Here is a 20,920-nt window from a genome sequence, read left to right as displayed (position 1 = left end):
CTCGCTCTCTCGAACGCAATCCATAAAGTCTTTTTCTCAGACTCATTATTTTCGAGTTATTAATTTTGAGGCGCCTTTCTCACCTTCCTTTTGGTTTTATATTTTCCATCTTTGGAGGCGACTCTCTCAGTGTCCCTCATATGCCTTTATGACTCACACTTGCATTTCCTCATTTATTGTGTCACCAAAGCCAAACTGACAAATCAGATTGCTTAGAGTGACCTTGGTGATTCATCATATAGTAAGTAGATAGATCTATTTATACATGTTGCATATGTGAAGCTACTGTACCTTTTATTTTTGAAAGTATATTTTTATAAAGTCTACAAAATGTACTTTCCTTATCTAGGATTACATTTTTACTACTCCACAAGTTTAAACACTCCTATCAAGGAAAATCTTAGGAATGTACTTGTATTTATGTACATTCTAATGATGTAAATTGAAAAAATGTTTTTCAGAACAGAATAGATATTACTGAATTTTGTAAGCTTAATAGACCTGGGACTAACTGGTAAGTTTGAACTTGAAACCAAATATTGTTGTTTATATTAGCACACAGGTATTTTTGTTTCAGTCTCTTGTTTGGTGTTCCTGCATGTTCTGGCACATTACCGGCATTGTGAGGGAGCATCAATTACGGCACTACGGCCATGTGGCATGATTCCCCGAGGGTGATCCGGCTTGCAGGATCCTCATTGTTGAGGACCCGAGCAGCTGGATCAGGCCAAGGGGACGGCCACGTAACACCTGGCTGCGGCAGGTAGATGGTCATTTCCAGAGGTTGTCTGCCTGGGGGTTGCCCACCAGGATGGGATCTCAAGCTGTTTTGTCATGTGATGGGTGTAGCAATGTGCTGTAGCAGTACATGCTGCCCGACCTTACCTGACCTGTAGTATCTGGCCACTGATGGTACAAGTTTTTATTTTAGGGTGCATCTCAAGTGGGCAAAAGTGGATTTTACAGTACAGTAGGTCACTGCAGCTGTTATCTCCTTTCACATGCTGTTTGTCTGCTCATATGGAATGCAACAGAACAGCAAACATTTCATTGAACTTCTTAGCAGTGACCTGTTTTACTGCTCATACATGGCTGGCCTCTTCTTGTGCAATAGTATGTTTTATGTTTTGATGTTGTACTGCTTAAACTGCCATCCTGGATAAAACCAAACCATTTGCAAACAGCAGAACTATCCTTACCTGTATGTAGCTCTTCTTCTTCTAATCCTAACTCCATTTTTTCACTCTCATTAGTGCCAGGGAACCATAGGTGGAGATTCTCAAGATTTTATTTAATGTTTAGAGAAAGTTGAGGAAGATCAAACGAAAGTGCTGAGTGTCATGATATTGGCTTTTGCATATTGATCTATGGCGCAGTGGGTAGCGCTTCTGCCTTGCAGTTAGGAGACCTGGATTCGCTTCCCGGGACCTCCCTGCGTGGAGTTTGCATGTTCTCCCCGTGTCTGTGTGGGTTTCCTCCGGGTGCTCTGATTTCCTCCCACAGTCCAAAGACATGCAGGGTAGGTGCATTGGCAGTCCTAAATTGTCCCTAGTGTGTGCTTGGGGTGTGTGTGTGTGTGTGTGTGTGTGTGTGTGTGTGTGTGTGTGTGTGTGTGTGCATGTGTCCTGCGGTGGGCTGGTGCCCTGCCCAGGGGTTGTTTCATGCCTTGCGGCCTGTGTTGGCTGGGATTGGCTCCAGCAGACCCCCCGTGACCCTGTAGTTAGGATATAGCAGGTTGTATAATGGATGGATGGATGGATATTGATCTATGTAAATATCCAATCAAATTGCAAATTTGATATATTGAGCAGCCCTAGGACACATTACAGACAACTTACTATTAAACAGGTCACATGATGTGCCCATTTTATCTTTGTACAGTAGTCCCTCCTCCATCGCGGGGGTTGCGTTCCAGAGCCACCCGTGAAATAAGAAAATCCGCGAAGTAGAAACCATATGTTTATATGGTTATTTTTATATTGTCATGCTTGGGTCACAGATTTGCGCAGAAACACAGGAGGTTGTAGAGAGACAGGAACGTTATTCAAACACTGCAAACAAACATTTGTCTCTTTTTCAAAAGTTTAAACTGTGCTCCATGACAAGACAGAGATGACAGTTCTGTCTCACAATTAAAAGAATGCAAACATATCTTCCTCTTCAAAGGAGTGCGTGTCAGGAGCACAGAATGTCACATAGATAGAGAAAACAATCTCTAGCAAACAAATCAATAGGGCTGTTTGGCTTTTAAGTATGCGAAGCACCGCGGCACAAAGCTGTTGAAGGCGGCAGTTCACACCCCCTCCGTCAGGAGCAGGGAGAGAGAGAGAGAGAGAGAGAGAGAGAGAGAGAGAGAGAGACAGAGTTTGTTTTTCAGTCAAAAATCAATACGTGCCCTTCGAGCTTTTAAGTATGCGAAGCACCGTGCAGCATGTCGTTTTAGGAAGCAGCTGCACAAAAGATAGCAACGTGAAGATAATCTTTCAGCATTTTTAGATGAGCGTCCATATCGTCTAGGTGTGCGAACAGCCCCCCTGCTCAATCCCCATACGTCAGGATCAGAGAAAGTCAGCGCAAGTGAGAGAGAAAAGTAAGCAATCTAGCTTCTCAGCCATCTGCCAATAGCGTCCCTTGTATGAAATCAACTGGGCAAACCAACTGAGGAAGCATGTGCCAGAAATTAAAAGACCCATTGTCCGCAGAAATCCGCGAACCAGCAAAAAATCCGCGATATATATTTAAATATGCTTACATATAAAATCCGCGATGGAGTGAAGCTGCGAAAGGCGAAGCGCGATATAGCGAGGGATCACTGTATATACCAATGTAAATCCATAGACTGTATATATAGTACTTCAAGAATCCTAACCAACAGCCTTGCTTTTCTTTGAAGTATCCAAAGAGAAGGGAATTGCCTTAAAATTAGAAGTGGAAATTAGTCAGTTTTACCATGGAGTGTTAACTTTTTCTCATAAAATGAAATATATTATATTATATTATATTATATTATATTATATTATATTATATTATATTATATTATATTATATTATATTAAAAAGTCATCTATCATTCTGGATTATGAACAATTAATGTATGGTCATGTATTTCTTTCTTTTCAGTGTAATTTTTTTTTTTTTCATATATAAGATTTAGGGCTGTTACTAAGGCATCCCCTTTATTATTTAAATAGACCTAAGTAAGCTCATCATTCATTCTTAATTCTTCCTTGTCATTAAAAAAAAAATCAATCTTTTAAGAGATGTTCTTTAATAGTTTGACTTCATTGTTGGTTCATGAATCAAGATTACAACTTGTCCTCGTTCTGTAATGTTTTGTGATTCTTGCCAAGTAATGTGTTTGTTCACACGAGTCTGATTAGAGATGTCTTTGACTGAACTGTTCTTGATAACATACAACTACTGCTTATTGTATAAATGAGCAATCAGCCAGGCTGCTTTGGCAATAGTCGGACTACTAGAAAGGGAAGAATCTGGTCTGAATAACTTTTTACATTACACTCTGACAGATTCTGGCAGGGAAGTAGTATTATATTTAAATCTGTTTTAAGTCAGCCTAGCTAGAAGTTTGCTTAACACAAGGCCTAAAGCCAAGGTAGCACCATATGTGTATGCTTTTCACTCCTGAAGATAATACAAGTTGAGTCTGTTACTTTTCTACAGTAATTCATTGCAAAGATTGTTAAAACTGAGGAATATGCCATTTAGAACAATTATTATCATTTTTTGTATAATATATATTTTTTAAATTTATAAAACTATTAAGTAAAATATAGTGGATTTTTTTTATTGTAGACATTGAGCATATTATCTGTTTTAATAAATTACCTTTGTTTACTCCTATAATTTTAATAATAACTCCTACCTGGTTTTAATGCATGAAAAATTACTACCAACTAGAAGGAAAATAGTTTCTTTAAATTTAAGGTGAAAACAACCACTTATTTTCTTTTTTTTTCTCCCCCAGCCGCAAGTGGAAGCCTGCCTATTGTTCAACTGCTGTGTGAAAACAGAAGTCCTGTGAACGTCAAAGATGCCGTATGTTTTCATTTATACATTTACTTAAAATAAAAGTAAAGTGTGCTTTTTTATGTACTGTGAATTTACTGTAAGTTATATTTATTTTTCTTTGCAGGGAAATGTCTGCATTTAAAGACAATGTTTAAATGTAATTTGCTATGTTATTCTTTATCTTTGGAGGTCAGCATATTATGCTTTAAATGAGGTTGTAAATGGTATTAAGAGCTCCTCTATACAAAACGAGGAACCTCTAATTCATATGTTAAAAATCCATGCTGTATTTTAGGTGACATAACAGTGTCAAAGCTCTGCTGTATTGTTACAGTGGTGACAAATATAATTTATTTATTTCACAGTAATTGTGTGACAGATCATAGATTACAAAGTGTTATTGTGGTGTTCACAAAAGGTGTTCCTTACAACACTTGGCTCATTTACTCATGAATATTAAGTATCAAAATATGTTTAAAAATATACAGACACGCAAAGATTATTGTGCAAGATGAATTTCAAATATGGAATTCTTATTGGATTTTATTCATACATTTTTAGATTACATTTTTTCAGAAATTTCTGATATGCATATATTTAAATGATTTAAATTTGTGTTACACATATTAAAATGGTAAAAAAAAAAAAAAACATTGTTTATATCATGCATTCAGGGGAAGAAACTCTGAGTCGTTTGTAGCCACCTTCCCTCCAGTACTTACTAGACTGCTATAAATAATGGTAGCTTGCTTAAGCCTTACATTAAACCCACTGTCAACCTGAAAGATGTACGTGATGCAGATGTACTTTTATGTATAATAGTATTTATGTGAAACCCCAAAGCAAATCTCCATTGCTCACTGGGCCCACTTTAGCTTGTATACTACCCAATTGGCACCCTAAAGAAGGAATATCTTCTGCCCTTCATCTCTCTTTCCCACCTGTGCAACAGTAATTTACATAAGTAAGCTGTTCTTGACTTCATTTCCATATTCAATAGAGTCATTCTATAGACGCTGTTTTTGAAACTGAGTGAACTGGGCCTAAACAACTCTCTCTGCAACTGAATCCAGCACTTTAGTCAGTCTTGATTGGCACCAGTACCTTCAGCACCATCACACTAAGCACTGGAGTGTCAGAGGGATGTTTGCTGTCACCATGGCTGTTTACATTGCTACAGTAAGTCACAAATGTACTTCCAAGTTCAGCTCAAAAAACATTAATATACTGAATTTTTCACAAACTCTGTGTCCTCAAAGCCTTCACCATTGTGGATGACTCAGCCTATCTCTTCCAACTTCTCGCCTCCTACTGTCTGCCTGAAGATTCTGCAGCATTCGGGCCTATTCTGCAAAAGTATGTAATGTTGTCTTCCCACAGATAGACTGCTAAACAATTTTCTGTCTGTCCCTTCATACACACACACACACACACACCATTGTTATTATTGATACAGCTACCCATGACCAGTTATCGTCTTATTACTGTAGGTTTCAAACCTTGCTGTCCTATTGAAGGTTGTAATCATGTATTTGTACTTTTCCACAGATACCATCTTTTTTTTTAATTATGCACAATACAGATTGGTTTTATCCTGAAAAGAGAAATAATTTTTCTGTCTTTTTGCTCAGGTTAATTTTTATAGTTTTTAATTCTGAAAGGTGAGACAATATATTCTATACTTTTGTATAGAACAGCTCAACATATTTTACATTACTACTGCTGTGGCAGCCTGTTTTACATCCTCATGCACCTTTGCACAATGCTGTTTATTGCATTCATACTTTTACATTTCTTAGTATTCATTCTGTCTCATACAATGTTTCTGTACTTTAGTACAGATCTGCTGTTCATGCAGTACATGCTACATTCGTACCTCTATAGCAGACTGTTTTACAAGTATAGGCACCCTTACAAAATGCTGTATATCTATTGTATTCACGCTGTTACGTATCTTAGCACTCATACTGGCTAAATTTCTCTTGTGTTGTCTAATAAATTGCACATTATGTTTGTGTCTGTACAGTTGCTGCATGTCTTACATCATGGTCACAGAGTGTACATTATTATTTGGTCTCCCTGTTTTCTAATATATTGCCAAGAAGACCGTAAAGGGAAATTTTAAAATACAAGGAAAACATATGAAACATATCAACATGGCGCTAATTCAGATCAACTGCAGATAAACTAGAGCTCTGTGAGTTACCAGGTACCAAATATCCTACAATAAGGTGTATTTAAGTACAAAAAATATATGCAGTAGGAATCAATCTCCATACATTATGGCCACATCTCATGGAGTGACCACTTGTGTATGTAATAACACTTCTACATTTTCACTGGTAAGCACTTGTTAGCAAGTTGTTTTGGAAACTGAAATTAAATAATTATAAGTAGACTAATAGTTAAGTGAACTGTGAAAGCAGTTGTGTAGTACAGAGAGATGTTGAGTTAACAAAATAAGGCCTGAAAGATTGGCCTTGAATTATAAATGATCTTGTCCATAATATCGGTAGGATATTAAAATGAATGCCAGACTGTTTTCAAAATTTTGCTTAACGGCAACCAAAATGTGTCTGAAAAGTCAAATTTAATTATTTTCCTACCTTAAACTGAAACAGATACACATTTTTGGTCAGTCTCTTGAGCGTGTCAGTGTTTAAGGTCATGAAACATTCCAGGATATACTGCCTCGAAGTACATGTGAGGTACCACACAGATGACAGTATTGGAGCAGGATGAAAGGTTTTTGTTGTCCTTTCATTTGTGTGTCAGCATAACAACAGCCTTATTACAGTCTTCTGTGTTTAACTATAGTTCATGTACTATATTAGTCATAGTCTAAGACCACTGGCTATGTTTAACTGCTTAATATAAGATCTGAATACTTTGAGACCTTTGAGGAAGTATGAACTGGTCAACAGGAATAGAGATCTGCTGTGTTTAATTGCTCACAGCAGGTTCTAGAACAATAACAAAAGCATACTGGTTAAGTCATCCATTTTTTTTTTCTTCTCAATGTTATTGATTTTAGAGTTTTTATTTCAGTACATACATCATAATCTTTTCACCAACAAATAATTCTAGGCATTGGTGGAGGAGAGTATACCAATAGCAAGTAAATGAGGCAAGCTAAAGTGTCTGAACAGCTTGCAGCCACTGACCACATTTATTAATTAATTAAAGATGACATGAATAAGGAGCAATCATATAGTGAAAAATTTTTGAGCTGCCCCTTGAAGTGTAAATCTTATTTTAAGTAACATGTAATATGTCAGGGGTACCTAACTCTGGCCCTGGAGAGCCACAGTGCCTGAAGGTTTTCATTCTAACCTTTTTCTTAATTAGTTCACTGTTTTTGCTCCTAATTAACTTCTTTTGAATTGATTTTAATTGACTTGCTTTTTAAGATTTGTTCCCTTGGATTTCTTCCTCATTCCTTTGAATTGCTTCATTTCTTTCCTTAAATGACATCTAAACTCAAATGAAATGTGAAGTGAGTGAGCCAACAGAAGACCAACTAAGTCAGGGACTTAAACTCCAACCAGTTGCTCAATTAGGCTCTGATTCTTGTTGTTAATTAAACCTGTTCTTTAATTCCATGGCTTGTTGCTACTCTCATAACGCAATAGCATACATTTCCAAAATTGTTGATTTTCTTTTTTCTAAGAGTGCTGGTGAAATGTTTTGGGGACCTGAGCAGATCAACATTCCTGAGACCTTCACCTTTCTTTATTTTCAGATATTGTATGATGGTCACAGTTTGCTGGTCATGTTTTGTCTCATTTTGTTGCTGATTAAGGAAAAAGAAACAATTAAGGGATCTGAGTCTTCAAGAGCAAGTCAAATTAAATGAATTCAAAAGAAGTTAATTAGTAGCAGAAACAGGTCACTAATCAAGAAAAGGGTTAGAATGAAAACCTGCAGCCACTGTGGCTCTCCAGGACCCCTGGACTATATAATAAAAATGTAAAGGCTGTGTGTGTGTGTGTCCAGTCTCCCAGAGCAATCTGATCGGTTAGTTTAGCTGTAGTTGCTCAGTCAAGCCTGATTTACACAGCAAGTGCAAGGCAAGAAAAGACGTACAGTAGTAGGATCACTGAGATTCACTTTCGAAGATGGGAAGTAGTGGCAAAAATACGAATGAGGTTTTCACAGTGGGTAATGGAGGCCCATCTACCATTGATTGTAATCAAATAGTGGACAGCAGGCAAGCAACTTGCCTTGAAATGGCAAAGTCTGAGAAGCCGTCTTTAGGGGAATACAGTCGGGAGAGAAAGCATTGGCCAGCACATGGTGAGACACTCCACAATACCGAAGAAAGGTGTAAATTGAACGCTGAGGGTACAGGTCAGGCAAGATATATCAAATATGTTTACATGTATTACCTGTCTTTGACAGGTGACATAGCTAGAAGATTATAATTTTCCAAGTATAATATTTAGACAGGTTTGAGTTCTTCCAGTTAATTAAAGTTATATGGAAGCAAGCATTTTATTGTATATTTTCACAACAAAGTATTAACTCGATTATTCGGCCCCAACATAGGGCTATTAAAGGATGATCCTGAGGTTGCCTGATAGGTGCGTTAAAAACTATAGTCCAGTATAGCGTAATTACAGGATGCAGCTACAGTATGTCGCCAAGGTAAGCAGGTGCTTGAAAGCCTGTCAGACAAGCAGTGTTTAGTACAGTGTATATTTTCTTAATATTATTGAGGCACTCTGGTTTCCTCCTCCATCCCAAGACATTCATTTTAGACGTGTCGTCTGTTATGAACTGAAGTCCAGTCCTGGGTTAGTTCTGTCTTGCACCAAACTCTTTCAGAATATGCTCCTAAATAAATCATGGATAAAGTATGTATAGAAAAAATGAATAATTGATAAATGGAAAGCAAATGTTTTTGCTCACATTTTACCATTGATTCTGAGGAAAATAAAAAGTACATCTTATACCACATGTAAAACTTGGGTAGAGAGCAACACAAACATATTAGTATTAACCAGAAGATCACAACAAATTTAAAATTAAAAATTAATGAATTTTCTATCAGAAACAAATTCAGACATAGATTTAAAATTATGGTACTCATCCATAAATTGATTGACAGATATACGTACATCACTGCATGCATAAAAAATTTCTCTATACATGATTTTCAGATTTTTGTGCATGTGTTCATGAAAAATGTTATTTGCCTGAGAATTTAATTCATGTCTTTGCTGCAAAATGTTGTGTATCATTTTACTGTTATGAAGACACATTGTTAGAATATTAAAAAGTTACATTGTAAATGGAAATTTGCAGTTGCAGAAAATGTAACAATGTTATAATACTTATTTTCATAAGGTAAAATTATTCCAAATTGAATTCCAAATTGGAAAGCAAAAAGGAAGTCAAAAACATGTTTTGGCTCTCAACCTGTTTGGAAGGGTAAAAGATTATTTAATTTTATTCAGATGTCTGTTGTCTTTTATAAAACGCCACTTCTATGTACATGGGGGAAAGTCACAGATCATTTGTTGATGATTTATTTTTATAAGTGACTTTCATCTTCCCCCTGTTCAGTGATAGGTGAAAAATGTTTAATTACGCTGTAAACGGAAATATTTGTTTTATGCCATAATACACTTTGGCCGAGGTATTCTATAGTATATTCAGATGGATTGTCATTTTTAGTCATGCTGACAATTAAATGTGGAAAACCTGCAGAAAATGTTTCTTAAATCACACTGTGTCTACATCTGGGTCTGGGGGGATATCTGCCCTCTTTCCTAGGCTAAGGTGTGAGAGATATGAAGGCCCTTCAGGCTCGCACTGCAGTTGCAGATCTCTCTCGTTACAGTAGCACCTGGTGTTGCAGCTTTTACAGTTTGGTTTACCTGTTTTAGGTCACTGTATCACAGACCTGTGCTTAACCTGCTTAACCCTTAGGTGAGCCCCCAACCCCAAACACCTTTGAGGCCATAGAAATGCAAGAATCTACACCAAATTGATATTAGGAGTGTATCTTATTTGAGTACAAAAAATGAAATACAAAGGTAAAGGACTAAATGTAAAGTGTACGTAATATAAGAACCAGCAAGCCCGCGATTCTCGAAAGAATCGCAAATCCAAGAATGGCAATCACCTCATGGAGGGTGGGTGCGTCCTGGGAAATGTCATTTAATGAAATAAACATATTTGTACTAAAGCGGTTTCTTTTTGGAGCTGTGACTCATGTGGTTGTAGTGTTTCAGAAGCGCGTTGTAGGCGCCTTGTTTCCATCAGGACGTAAATGCATGACAATATCGCGGTGAAACGGAGGCTCACCGTCATCACTTTGAAACACAATTGCCACTTCATTAACGATGGGAACATTGTATCGTCTCGGATCCTGTTCTTTGTCCTTTATTAGCACTAAGGCAGTTGTAGTTGGTGCCACACCGTCCGCCTCTGCTTTTGTATTGGCTTCTCTTTCAACCTCATGTAGCATTTTCATGGAGTTTGCTAATGGGTGATTGTTTATGACTTCAGCTACGTTTGTCATTATTAGCTCTGTGGTTGATACACTGTGTCATCCAGATGTAACACGTACATTTGGGCACATTTGCGGTGGTGATTTGGCTCAGGGTGCACTGTTCCAATCCGATGCAATATTTGTCAACACACGCGAAAGCAGTATGGGCCATTCCCAGGGGGGAAGCCGGTGCGTGATGAAATATCATGGAGGGTGGGTGCATCCTGGGACAGTTCATTTCAACGCGTTTCTGTTATTGTTTTTCTTCATGCAGTGTCGTTTTTGTTTTTTTATGGCTGTGTCGTCGTATATGCGGTGGTGTGGCCGGTCGCGTCCGGGCGGCTGTACAACCTGGCGTGCACGCTTTACCTCAGGTATAGTTGACAGGTCGTAGGCACGGTAAAGTTTCCATTTAATTCAATAATCCCATTTGAACTAAAGCGGTTTCTTTGTGTGGGCGCCTTCGTTCATTGTTTTTATCCATGTTGTTTGGGCGCCACCTACTGAGTCTGGGAAGCCGCCGCGTTGTCGTTTACTGTTAGGAATTATAATTGCACTTACGTTTAATACGGAGTGTGTGTTCTGTAGCTGTACTGTTAATAATGAATTCCTGTAATGTGATTCAAATATGCTGTGTAGTGTGGACCTTTGGGGATTCCGTAGTAACTCGGGTTTGACTCTGGGGCGGGGCGCTGAATCAATCTGGTCTCGTTTGTGTTATTTCTGTGGCTGTGTCATTAGCTATGGGCTCTGTCCATCGTCTGTCCTTCCTCCAACAATTATACAGAGTTCCGTTAGTTGAGCTGTTTCGTTTTTGAGCCGTGACTCCTTTGCCTGGGATCTGTTTCGTGCACTTCATTTGTCTAGAGGGTGTGTTTTCTGTGGCTCTGTTGTTAGCTATGGGCGGGCTCGTTGCAGTGCGGCAGTGTGCGTGCGCTTCGATGCACCCTGCGTCCATAACCTTCGGTTAGTAATATGGATATTATTTCCTTTAACAGTTCAGCATCAATGATGTAGATTCTGACCTACCTTTCTGTCTTCAGGATGTTCAGTGTAATCTTTTTAAGTCTCATTCTGTTGATATCAGAAATTCCTGCTCCGAATTGTCCAGATCCTCTCACCCTGGACTTTTCCTTCTGAGATGATGTAGTATTTCTTTTGAAATGAACATTTTCTTGTCTAAAAGCAACACATAATTAAAATAATCCTCCCTTTGCATAAGTTTCACTTCTGTATTTCTAATTCTAATTTAATTTCTGTTTGCCCTGAACTTAATACTTAATATTATTTAAACACATTATCATGAGTAAATAATTACTACATGAGTAAATCATTATTGCAAAGCATTACAGCTCAAAATACAGCTTCCTGTGCCCCATTTGATAAGAGGCTTTGAGTAACAAAAACCGTCTTTTGTTAGGAAGTTCAATATTAGGAGCAGGACATGACAGGATCTGGTTGTTGTGGTTTTAAATGATGTCCTCATCCTCATGTTCAACTCATTCACTAATTTTAAAAAATTTCAACATAGTCATTTATTACTTGAGCCTCTCCAGGCCTTTCTTAAGTCAAGCTTTCTCTGATGGATCAGGGTGGAATGTTTACTTGGCCGTTTGTAAACCGATTATCACTAAGGTTTCATGTCATCTCTGACCCTCACTTAATAAACTGTACCATCTTCATTGACTGGAAATTTCATGCACCATGCAGCATTTATAAGAACATGATGAACAGAGTGTTGGCTGTTAGCTGACTCATTGTTAAGTTGTGGCATAACAGACATTACAATATCCATGTATTGAAAATAAAGTGGGTTAGCACAGTATATCATTGGCTAAATAAGACAAAGTGATCTGCTACAGCAGTAGGGTGCGATTATACCATGGCTAACTTTAGAAGTTGTTAATCTGCAAAAACCACAGGTTTGTCATATCTAAGACCTCATTAAAGAGTTTTGGGTTTAAGATACTTGCAATATTGTAAGAGAAATTAGATAAAGTGTGCTGAAAGGTGTAAATTTCTGCCATCATTCTTAGAAACAAGGAGCATGAGTTTATATTCCACTTGATTCAGGTATTCAGTCTTCCAGCCTTTACAAAGTTATTAGTTTTATTGACTATATATTGGATTAGCTTTTAATTCAGATTTTGTATGACACTTTGAAAGGTTTAATAACAATTTTCTCAGCGTTTAGAGAGTTCTACCAGCTTGTTGCAGCAGCACAAAAAAACACATCTGGATTACATCGACTTGTGGGTTAGCAGAAACATGTACCATATGTTGGTAGTTGACTTGCTGTTTGTGCATAATGATTTTTGAAAAGAGCATTGGAGGAATCGATTGAGATGTTTGCTATTATGAAAAGATAGGTCTTTAATCTTAAACTAAAGATGATGTTTAATAAGAAAAATGTTAGATACTTGGCAGTTCTCTTTGTTGCCACGGGGTAGAAAAACCTGGATTAAATACATACAAAATACTTTTAAATTCTAGCTTTGCCAAAAGCATTTTTTTCCCTTCCCTTTCTATCTGCAGAAGTATTTGCTATATTTGGAAATGTTTCTACTGATAGACATTTTCAGATCATATTTGTAGTGCTGATCTTTTGGATGTTGTAAAAAGTTAGTGAAAAAAGCCTTTGCAACCTAATTATTAGAAGTAGTAATAAATACAAATCAGGTGACTTTATAATTTGATTGTTAACATTAAGAAGGGATTACATTTATTTAGTAGTTTATAAAATCAGTCTGTGTTAACTAAAATAATAGTCTGAATGGCCTAATGGCTGAAGTACTGGTCTATAAACTGCAGTGTTGCCCGATTACTTCCCACCATACATTTTATGAATGAGTCGTATGGAAAATATGGTGCATTTGTGATTTGTATATTGCTTTGAATAAAAGCATCCTCTAATCAAGTTAGACAGATTAATGAACAATATGCACATTGGATATTACAAATGTGTAGCAAATTTTTCTAACATCCGGCGCCGCCGAGAGTGGCAGCCTTTTCAGCAGGTCCGTGTATGACTGTATATGTATGTGTACTTTTCTACTTTTATTTTTCTATTTTTATTTATTGATCACTCCTATTACTTTATTTTATGTGGATTCGTTCCCTGGACACACTTACTTTTACAATGTGGGCATGGATTTTTACACGCCGAGACTCGCCTATTCAAGTACTCAACTTCGAGCGCTGAGAACAAATGCCAGTGCCGGTGTGGTTCCCTATTTACCCGACGAGGTAAGAAGGCGGTATCGTGGCAGCAGAGCCGGCACTAAGCTAAAAATGAAGCGGCTTGCGAGAAAGTGGCGTTTTAAGCCTTCGGTGCCTTCTGTTATTCTGGGGAATGTGAACTCAATCTCAAATAAGATCGACGAACTGGCTGCGCTGGTGAAAAATGTCAGAACCTACAGAGAATGCAGTTTGTTGTGTTTCTGCGAAACGTGGTTAACTAACACCATCCCAGATTCTAATGTGGAGCTACCCGGGTTTAGCACAGTTAGAGCGGACAGAGACGCAAGTACCTGTGGGAAGCACAAAGGAGGAGGACTCGCTCTCTATGTTAATACACGGTGGTATAACTCTGGACATGTTAAAGTCAAAATCTCCACTTGCTGCAGGGACATCGAACTGTTGGCCATAAGTCTGCGTCCCTATTACTTGCCCAGAGAGTTTGGACATGTCATTGTTGTCATCGTGTACATACCTCCTCGGGCGGACGTGGAGTCAGCGAGTGACATCATCGATTCTGCTGTTGCTAAGTTACAAACGCAGCACCCCGAGGCACTTGTGCTAATCGCTGGAGACTTTAACCATGTGACGCTGGACAAAACATTACCTGCATTCTCCCAGTATGTGGACTGCAACACCCGGGGAAATAAGACTATTGATTTACTGTATGCAAACGTTAAAGACGCATACAGTGCCACCCCGCTGCCTACGCTTGGGAAAGGAGATCATAACCTGGTTCTGCTTCAGCCTCACTATAAACCAAAAGTTAGAGTCCTACCTGTAACCACACGATCATTCAGGAAGTGGACCCCAGAGGCTGAGAATACTCTGAGAGAACTTTTTGGAACTACAGACTGGGATATCCTGCAGGGATCACATAGTGAGAACATTGAGGAGGTTGTTGACTGCACTACTGACTACATCAACTTCTGTATGGACATTGTAGTTCCAGTAAGAACTGTACGCTGCTATGCTAACAACAAGCCATGGATTACAAGTGACATCAAGGGCCTTTTGAACCAGAAGAAAAGAGCCTTTAAAGACGGTGATCAGCATGAGCTCAAGCGCGTGCAGAAGGAACTCCGAGTCCAGCTCAGGGCGGCGAAGGAGCAGTACAGGAGAAAGCTGGAGCAGAAGTTGCAGAACAACAGCATGAAGGAAGTGTGGGATGGGATGAAGATCATCACTGGCTGCAGCTCAAAGCGGAGTACCACCATCGAGAGAGACGTGAAGAGAGCAAACCAAATGAACATCTTCTTTAACAGGTTTGACCACCCTAACCCACTCTCACCTCGGAGTACTGCACTCTCTACACATCCTTCTGCTGATACCAACATAGGAGAGACATCCCCACCCACAATTACAGCAGCGCAAGTGAGCAGAGAGCTGAGGAAACTTCGTGCCAGCAAAGCAGCAGGTCCAGGTGGAGTATCGCCACAACTGCTGAAGGTCTGTGCATCAGAGCTAGGGGGTCCTCTACAGCGCATCTTCAACCTGAGCCTGGAACAAGGGAAAGTCCCGAGGCTTTGGAAAACATCTTGCATCACCCCAGTCCCAAAGGTATGACGTCCTGGTGAGCTGAATGACTTCTGGCCTGTCGCTCTAACATCACATGTGATGAAGACCATGGAGCGGCTGCTGCTTCACCACCTGAGGCCACAGGTCCAACATGCCCTCGACCCTCTGCAGTTCGCATACCAGGAGAAGGTGGGAGCGGAAGATGCCATCATCTATATGCTACATCGATCCCTCTCCCACTTGGACAAAGGCAGTGGCGCTGTAAGAATTATGTTTCTAGACTTCTCTAGCGCCTTCAACACCATCCAACCTCTGCTCCTTAGGGACAAGCTGACAGAGATGGGAGTAGATTCATACCTGGTGGCATGGATCGTGGACTATCTTACAAACAGACCTCAGTATGTGCGTCTCGGGAATTGCAGATGTGACATTGTGGTCAGCAGCACAGGAGCGCTGCAGGGGACTGTACTTTCTCCGGTCCTATTCAGCCTATATACATCGGACTTCCAATATAACTCGGAGTCCTGCCACGTGCAAAAGTTTGCTGACGACACTGCTATCGTGGGCTGCATCAGGAGTGGGCAGGAGGAGGAGTATAGAAACCTCATCAAGGACTTTGTTAAATGGTGCGACTTAAACCACCTACAACTGAACACCAGCAAAACCAAGGAACTGGTGGTGGATTTTAGGAGACCCAGGCCTCTCATGGACCCCGTGATCATCAGAGGTGACTGTGTGCAGAGGGTACAGACCTATAAATACCTGGGAGTGCAGATGGACGATAAATTGGACTGGACTGCCGATACTGATTCTCTGTGCAAGAAAGGACAGAGCCGCCTGTACTTCCTTAGAAGACTGGCATCCTTCAACATCTGCAGTAAGATGCTGCAGATGTTCTATCAGATGGTTGTGGCGAGTGCCCTCTTCTACGCGGTGGTGTGCTGGGGAGGCAGCATTAAGAAGAAGGATGCGTCACGCCTGGACAAACTGGTGAGGAAGGCAGGCTCTATTGTTGGCATAGAGCTGGACGGTTTGACATCCGTAGCAGAGCAACGGGCACTCAGCAGGCTCCTATCAATTATGGAGAATCCACTACATCCATTAAACAGTGTCATCTCCAGACAGAGGAGCAGTTTCAGTGACAGACTGTTGTCACTGTCCTGCTCCACTGACAGACTGAGAAGATCATTCCTCCCCCAAACTATGCGACTCTTCAATTCCACCAGAGGGGGTAAACGTTGAACATTATTCAAGTTATTGTCTGTTTTTTACCTGCATTTTTTATTACTCTTTAATTTAATATTTTTTTGCTGCTGGAGTATGTGAATTTCCCCCTGGGATTAATAAAGTATCTATCTATCTATCTATCTATCTATCTATCTATCTATCTATCTATCTATCTATCTATCTATCTATCTATCTATCTATCTATCTATCAAATAATTTCAAAATGTGCACAAAGTTGAAGCAATAAAGAAAATCAACACAGATTGGAAAACACATAGCAGCAACATGAAAATGAAATGAGGTTATATTACCTCCAAGTCCTTTGAATCAAGAAAGTATTTTATACATATTTAGTACAGTAAAAAGCACTTTGTATAAGTAATGCTTTAAGGGACATCCTGTTTTATTAAACTTTTGAAGTCATGGTGAATACAAACACATTTTTAGGTTTTATTCCTTAAAAACATGATGTATTCTTATTTGCATAGAGGCCCCAGAGCTGTTTGTGGGAGAGGAGAGCGATGAAGGTCAAAACATTGTAGAACCATTAGCCTATTGCCATTCACTGCTACATCCTTGTGGGATAGCCACCGTTGGATCACTCCAGCACAATTTCAGGGCTTGAGTGTCTGTCTTTGTCCAGAGTTGATGCTGGGCGTTATTCAAATTCTACTTGAAGATTGTTTCTTATGTTGCATTATCAGTAACTAGAATATACAGTATATGAGTACATTTAAAATGACTTGGGTTCATCGGTGTATGAAGGTGGCCTCTCCAAGTATTCCTTTATAATCTTTTTTTTGTTTCATTTTTGGGTGCAACTTTGTGATTTTTATTCTTGCAGCTATATTTTTGCTTACTACATGTTCACGTTGATCATCTTTAAGTCAGGGGGATATCTCATTTCATGTGGCTATTGTACATTGTGTGCAAAAACTCCAAGGTGACAGTTGCAAAATATGAGGCATCAGCAATTTATCCCCACTGAAGCAGTTCCAGACAGACAGACCCATGACCTGGGATCTTTGTGCATTATTTCAGTGTAACTATGTGCCACAAATTCAGAGATTTGGGATTCTGACCACACTGCACCCATCTGCAAAATCTTCCTGTTCAGTATTAAATTGTTGTCAAAATTTTGTTATTGACAATGCCATATATTATTGCACCTCAAAATGTTCCTACATTGATTACATAGACTTCTGAAGATTGTTCTCCTTAATTTTGAAAGACTTTATCACAAATCATGAATATTCAGCTTGGTAGCCACTCCTCATTGGGATTTTTCCTCTGTTCACAAGGCTCCCTCTATCTTCACTGTTCACAAGGCTCCCTCTATCTTCACAGTCATATCCAGACTGAAGACTTATCTATTTTCCTTGAACATTTTATTAATGTTCCTTTCATTTACAGGATTCCATTGTGCCTGCTGCTGTAATACAGCAACTGTTCATATGTGTGTATGTGTGTATACTGATGTATATGTGTATGCGTGTGTGTGTGTATATATATATATATGTATGTATACATGTATGTGTGTATATATATATCTATAATAATAAAAGGCAAAGCCCTCACTGACTGACTGACTGACTCACTCACTGACTGACTGACTCACTCATCACTAATTCTCCAACTTCCCGTGTAGGTGGAAGGCTGAAATTTGGCAGGCTCATTCCTTACAGCTTACTTACAAAAGTTAGGCAGGTTTCATTTCGAAATTATACGCGTAATGGTCATAACTGGAACATATTTTTTGTCCATACACTGTAATGGAGGAGGCGGAGTCACGTATCGCGTCATCACGCCTCCTACGTAATGATGTGAACTAAAAACAAGGAAGAGATTTACAGCACGAGTCACACGCGGGAACGAAGGTAAATGACGTTAATTTTTGACTGTCTTTTAATACTGTGTAAGCATACATATTAACACATGTGCAATTAAACGTGTGCATTTACGGGGTGATTTCTCAGGCTTAAAAGCTCGCCTTTTATCAAACGCGGGAACAAAGGTAACTGACGTTGTTCACTGTCTTTTAATACTGTGTAACCATACATATTAACACATGTGCAATTAAACGTGTGCATTTACGGGGTGATTTCTCAGGCTTAAAAGCTCGCCTTTTACTAAAAAGGTAAATGCTAAACTATTTTCAATCAGTTTAATGAAACGCTCCCGTTAAGGATTGCAATAACATATTCGCGAGATAAAACAACGAAGTAGGGGGAAATGACGTAAGAGCCGCAAACACCGAAGAGCAAAAAATTAATTAAACAATTGAGAAGGGAGCGAGTGAAGCATTCAAGCATGTTCATAAGGGAAACAAAGCACGGTGTAAAACGTAAGTTTAAATTAAGTTTATAGAAACGCTCCCCCAGCGGATTGCAATAACATATTCGCAAGATAAAAGTTTAATGAGAAGACACGAGGTATAAACGAACCACACGCCGTGGCGCAACGTTAGGGGCAACAGTTTCAACCATTCTATGATCTGCTTCTCGCAACTGAAAGACGGCACATGGCGGATGTTAGCCGACTTGCTGACCGCAACATTAGGGGCTTCAACTCTGGCGCTGACGCCACATCTCAGTGCCAACACTTTCCACACTCTACTTAAAAGACACGCCCTCCTCACTGGACAGTTAAAAAGACCAATCAAACTAACGATGACATCAAGTATTACCCAATCAAAAGTAGGAAAGGAGGCATCTTCATAAAATGCGTGTGGGATGATTTGCATGAGACGCTGCTTTAAAAAAAATGATAAAAAAAATACGGGACAAATCCCGTCCAGTATTGATTCAAAACGGGACACGCAATTTCATTCTCAAATGCGGCACGATTCTGTATTTTAAAGGACGGGTGGCAACCCTACAGTGCCAGGTAACCACCCATACAATCAGATTGTGATTCAGACTAGGAATGCAATGAATGTAATTACCCCGATCTACATACAACGCGAAAGTCTTGCAACATTCAAAGATGATGGTTTGGGATAAGTACACCATACAACATAAAAGAGCTATGAAGCCTTGCACCGAAAAAAGCAACATCTCAGAGATCGTACAAAAAAAAAAGGAGCAACAGTTTCAACCATTCTATGATCTGCTTCTCGCAACTGAAAGACGGCACATGGCGGATGTTAGCTGACTTGCTGACCGCAACGTTAGGGGCTTCAAGTATGGCGCTGACGCCACATCTCAGTGCCAACACTTTGCAGACTGTACTTAAAAGACACGCCCTCCTCACTGGACAGTTAAAAACACCAATCAAACTAACGATGACATCAAGTATTACCCAATCAAAAGTAGGAAAGGAGGCATCTTCATAAAATGCGTGTGGGATGATTTGCATGAGACGCTGCTTTAAAAAAAAAATAATAAAAAAAATACGGGATAAATCCCATCCAGTATTGATTCAAAACGGGACGCGCAATTTCATTCTCAAACGCGGCACGATTCCGTATTTTAAAGGACGGGTGGCAACCCTACAGTGCCAGGTAACCACCCATACAATCACATTGTGATTCAGACTAGGAATGCAATGAATGTAATTACCCCGATCTACATACAAGGCGAAAGTCTTGCAACATTCAAAGATGATGGTTTGGGATAATTAGTACTTATTAAGTACAACATTGAACATAAAACAGCTTATGAAGCCTTGAACCGAAAAAAGCAAGATCTCAGAGATCGTAAAAAAAAAAAAGGAGGTAATGTCGTTTTACTCGCTGTAGATTTTACTCAAACATTACCAGTCATTCCACGAGGGAGACCAGCAGATGAACTCAACGCGTGTTTAAAATCCAGGCTTCTCCCACGGTCGGTTATATGTCGCGTGTTCTCGGGTAGGTACACCAAAAAATGTATACATTTAAGCATGTAATGGGCAAAGAAAAAATGAGGTATACCCGAAGGCACTGCAGTAGTACTCAATGTAACTTTACTTCTTAAATGTTAATGTTTTACTGTTTAATAATTTATACGCTTCTTATATATTGTTCAAATTCTTTTATGAAAATACCAGTGACAGCGCAATGCACGATAACATGGAGTGAATACACCATACGCATCCGCCCACGGCCGCCCTGGTGTGCGCAGATAGGAGTTGATTCTAAAATAAAATAAAACATAAAAAGAGTAATACATTCATCACCCATAAAGCGGATAGCAGACGTGACGTATTATATGTGTACCACATTTCAAGTCAATACGTGAAACGGTTTGCAAGCTACAGGTGATTTAAAATCCTGGACAGACCAACGAAAAGCCACGGTAGCAAATTATTGAAGAAGATTTTACTGTTTAATAATTTATATTTATATGAAATGTGCTTCTTATATATTACTTCATATTCTCATATGATAATGATGTTAATGTTGTTTATATTGATTTCTATGTTATTGTAA

The 20,920-nt window shown here is 39.1% G+C and overlaps 1 protein-coding gene across 7 annotated transcripts in view; it reads left to right on the top strand.

The window, feature by feature from the left end:
- Positions 1-20,920, top strand: part of rai14 (retinoic acid induced 14) — a 182,086-nt gene that overhangs the window by 117,732 nt on the left and 43,434 nt on the right. For all 7 annotated transcript variants that reach the window (XM_051929766.1, XM_051929760.1, XM_051929761.1 and 4 more), the window contains one exon: positions 3,985-4,055. In XM_051929766.1, the coding sequence (XP_051785726.1) occupies positions 3,985-4,055 (71 nt within the window). The remainder of the gene's footprint in view (positions 1-3,984; positions 4,056-20,920) is intronic.

The sequence above is a fragment of the Erpetoichthys calabaricus genome, chromosome 7 (assembly GCF_900747795.2).
Source record: "Erpetoichthys calabaricus chromosome 7, fErpCal1.3, whole genome shotgun sequence".
Taxonomy (NCBI): Eukaryota; Metazoa; Chordata; class Cladistia; order Polypteriformes; family Polypteridae; genus Erpetoichthys; species Erpetoichthys calabaricus.
The sequence above is the reverse complement of the archived record's forward strand: the minus strand, read 5'-3'. Positions and strand labels throughout refer to the sequence as shown.